The sequence below is a fragment of the Nanorana parkeri genome, unplaced genomic scaffold (assembly GCF_000935625.1).
Source record: "Nanorana parkeri isolate BGI_ZX_2015 unplaced genomic scaffold, ASM93562v1 scaffold1216, whole genome shotgun sequence".
Classification (NCBI taxonomy): Eukaryota; Metazoa; Chordata; class Amphibia; order Anura; family Dicroglossidae; genus Nanorana; species Nanorana parkeri.
This window is the reverse complement of record NW_017307484.1, coordinates 443,756-446,095: the sequence shown is the minus strand read 5'-3', so window position 1 is coordinate 446,095 and position 2,340 is coordinate 443,756. Positions and strand designations below refer to the sequence as shown.

Genomic DNA, 2,340 nt, shown 5'->3' with positions numbered 1-2,340 from the left:
ATCTATATATATAGATATATATAGATATATATACACATATATAAAAAAAATATGTGTGTGGTCGGGGGAAAAAAATACTGTATAATGGATAATCCAATATGGGTTGAGTTGTCCCGATAAGCTAATGTGGCCTGAAGTGTCCCCATTTCCACGCTGTTTGGGTACGCCTAAAAGGGGTATACCAAATAAAAAAGGGTGATGGAATTGAAATTGGAAATAAAGGGAATGGGTGGGAACAAACACTTCTCACACAACCGGCAGGTAAGGGAAGAGGTGGGGTTTATATGGTCATAGCCCCCCCCACAAATACAGGTTAATAAATTAACCTTATAACATACATACATATATGAATAAAATGGTCTTTAGAAATAAATTCCAGCTCGATAAAAAACCACATTTAATGAAGCCGATTGTATTGACTAAACAAATTGCTACATTCATTCTTAAATGTGAATAGTGTAAGTACCCGAAATTGTCTATATATAAGCCCTCTGTTATCCCTGTGCCAATTACAAGTATGATGGCAGGAGAGCAGAGAGAGATGATTTCTTAGTCTGCTGTTGCTTTTCATTGTCCATTCTCAGGATGGGGACTAGTAGGTGGCCTAGCTTTATTGTTTAAATGCAATAGATAAAAATGGGGTCACTACGCTGGCTGTGCTGTTGGGCATGGCAAAGTAAATCTTAGGATTGGCTTGACAAAATTAAAAATCTTTTGGCAGGTAAAACAGCTCACATAGATATATTTTAATGCTCTATTTAGCTGTTTGCTTAGAGTTCAACTTTATTTTAAAGAGATAGTCACTAGTATATTTAATTGAACGGTTCTGCTGTTTATCTAGGCTCCATAAAGATTACTTTAAAAAAAAAAAAATCTTCCCTAGACAAACAACACTCACAATCTGATATGATATCCTACTGTTGGTGAAATCTTACCGCAGTTTTCAAGAACTTCCTAATTATTTTGTTTCTTTTTTAGAAGTACTCTTTTATTTGAAATGGCTGAAGAGATTGGAAGTTTGGAATCAGATGAGCAATATGAAGATATCCACAACTGGACAGAGCTTATGTACTACTTCAACAGTTCATTCTCCCTCTGCGAGGTTGAGCTAGATGACGGTGTCAAACAGATCTTCCTCTTTATTCTGTACCTTCTTACATTTGTTTTTGGTCTGGCTGGAAACTTGCTAGTGGTGTGGGTAAACTGGCAATCAAGAAGAAGCAAGAGCTCCATTAATCTCTACATTTTAAACATGGCAGTGGCAGACCTCGGAGTGGTTCTTTCCTTGCCCTTCTGGATGCTGGAGGCACTTCTGGAATACACATGGCTGTGGGGTGGATTTTTATGCCGATTTACACATTATTTCTATTTTGCCAATATGTTCAGCAGTATATACTTTCTCACTGCTCTAAGTGTGGACCGCTACTTGACTTTAACATCGTCTTCAGTTTTCTGGCGTCAAAACCAGCAAAAGATCAGAAAAGGTCTTTGTATTGGGATCTGGGTGGTATCTGCCATTTTTCCTATACCAGATGTTATCCACATGCAGTTGGTTGATACCTCAGACCCTGTGTGCATGTTTATGGCACCGTTTGAGTCCTATGATGAATGGGCCCTTGCTGTTACTCTCATGACAACAGTCCTTGGGTTTCTGATACCTTTTGTCATAATCCTTGTTTACAATCTGATGACTGCCTATCACATTAAGAAATCTGGAAGACCAGAAAGCCGAAGGCACTGTCGACTTATTTATGCCTACATATTGACGTTCTTACTTAGCTGGCTGCCCTATCATGCCACTGTAATAATACTGACTCTGCATGGGTCCTACATCTTTGTCAACTGTCGCTTTGCACATATTCTTTATTTTTTCTATGAGATAATTGACTGCACTTCAATGCTTCACTGCGTGGCTAATCCAGTCCTGTATAATTTCCTCAGCAAGGATTTCAAGGGCAAATTTATTAATGCTGTTGTTAAGTATATTCCAAAAGAGAAAAAGTCTGGTGACAATTGTGCAGAACATTCCACATCCATTACTGATCATTCAGTTGTAATAACGAAAGAACCAGGAGCACTGCCTGACGTTCCTGCCAACAATATTCCAGACATAAAACTATAATTATGTTTTAGTTTAAGTGAACTTGTCAGCCATTTTAGTCTTCTATAGGAAACGTGTACTGAGAGAAATCAATGAAGGCTGACCTCTTCTTTTGAAAATGCTATTTGCCTGGCTGTCATGCTGCTCAAGTGGCTCCAAGACTGACATTGATTTTGCTTGCTTTAAGCTTTTTCACTATAAGCCATGCCTCTAGCATCTTCCCAGCCCACATTTTTTTA

General features: G+C 38.3%; 1 protein-coding gene across 1 annotated transcript in view; it reads left to right on the top strand.

Annotated features, from left to right (window-relative positions):
- The window catches only part of GPR182 (G protein-coupled receptor 182), an 8,693-nt gene extending 6,571 nt beyond the window's left edge, over nt 1-2,122 (top strand). Inside the window, exon 2 of the mRNA XM_018568608.1 lies at nt 979-2,122. Coding sequence (XP_018424110.1) covers nt 998-2,122 — 1,125 coding nt within the window. The 5' untranslated portion in view covers nt 979-997. The remainder of the gene's footprint in view (nt 1-978) is intronic.
- The last annotated feature ends 218 nt before the right edge of the window (nt 2,123-2,340 follow it).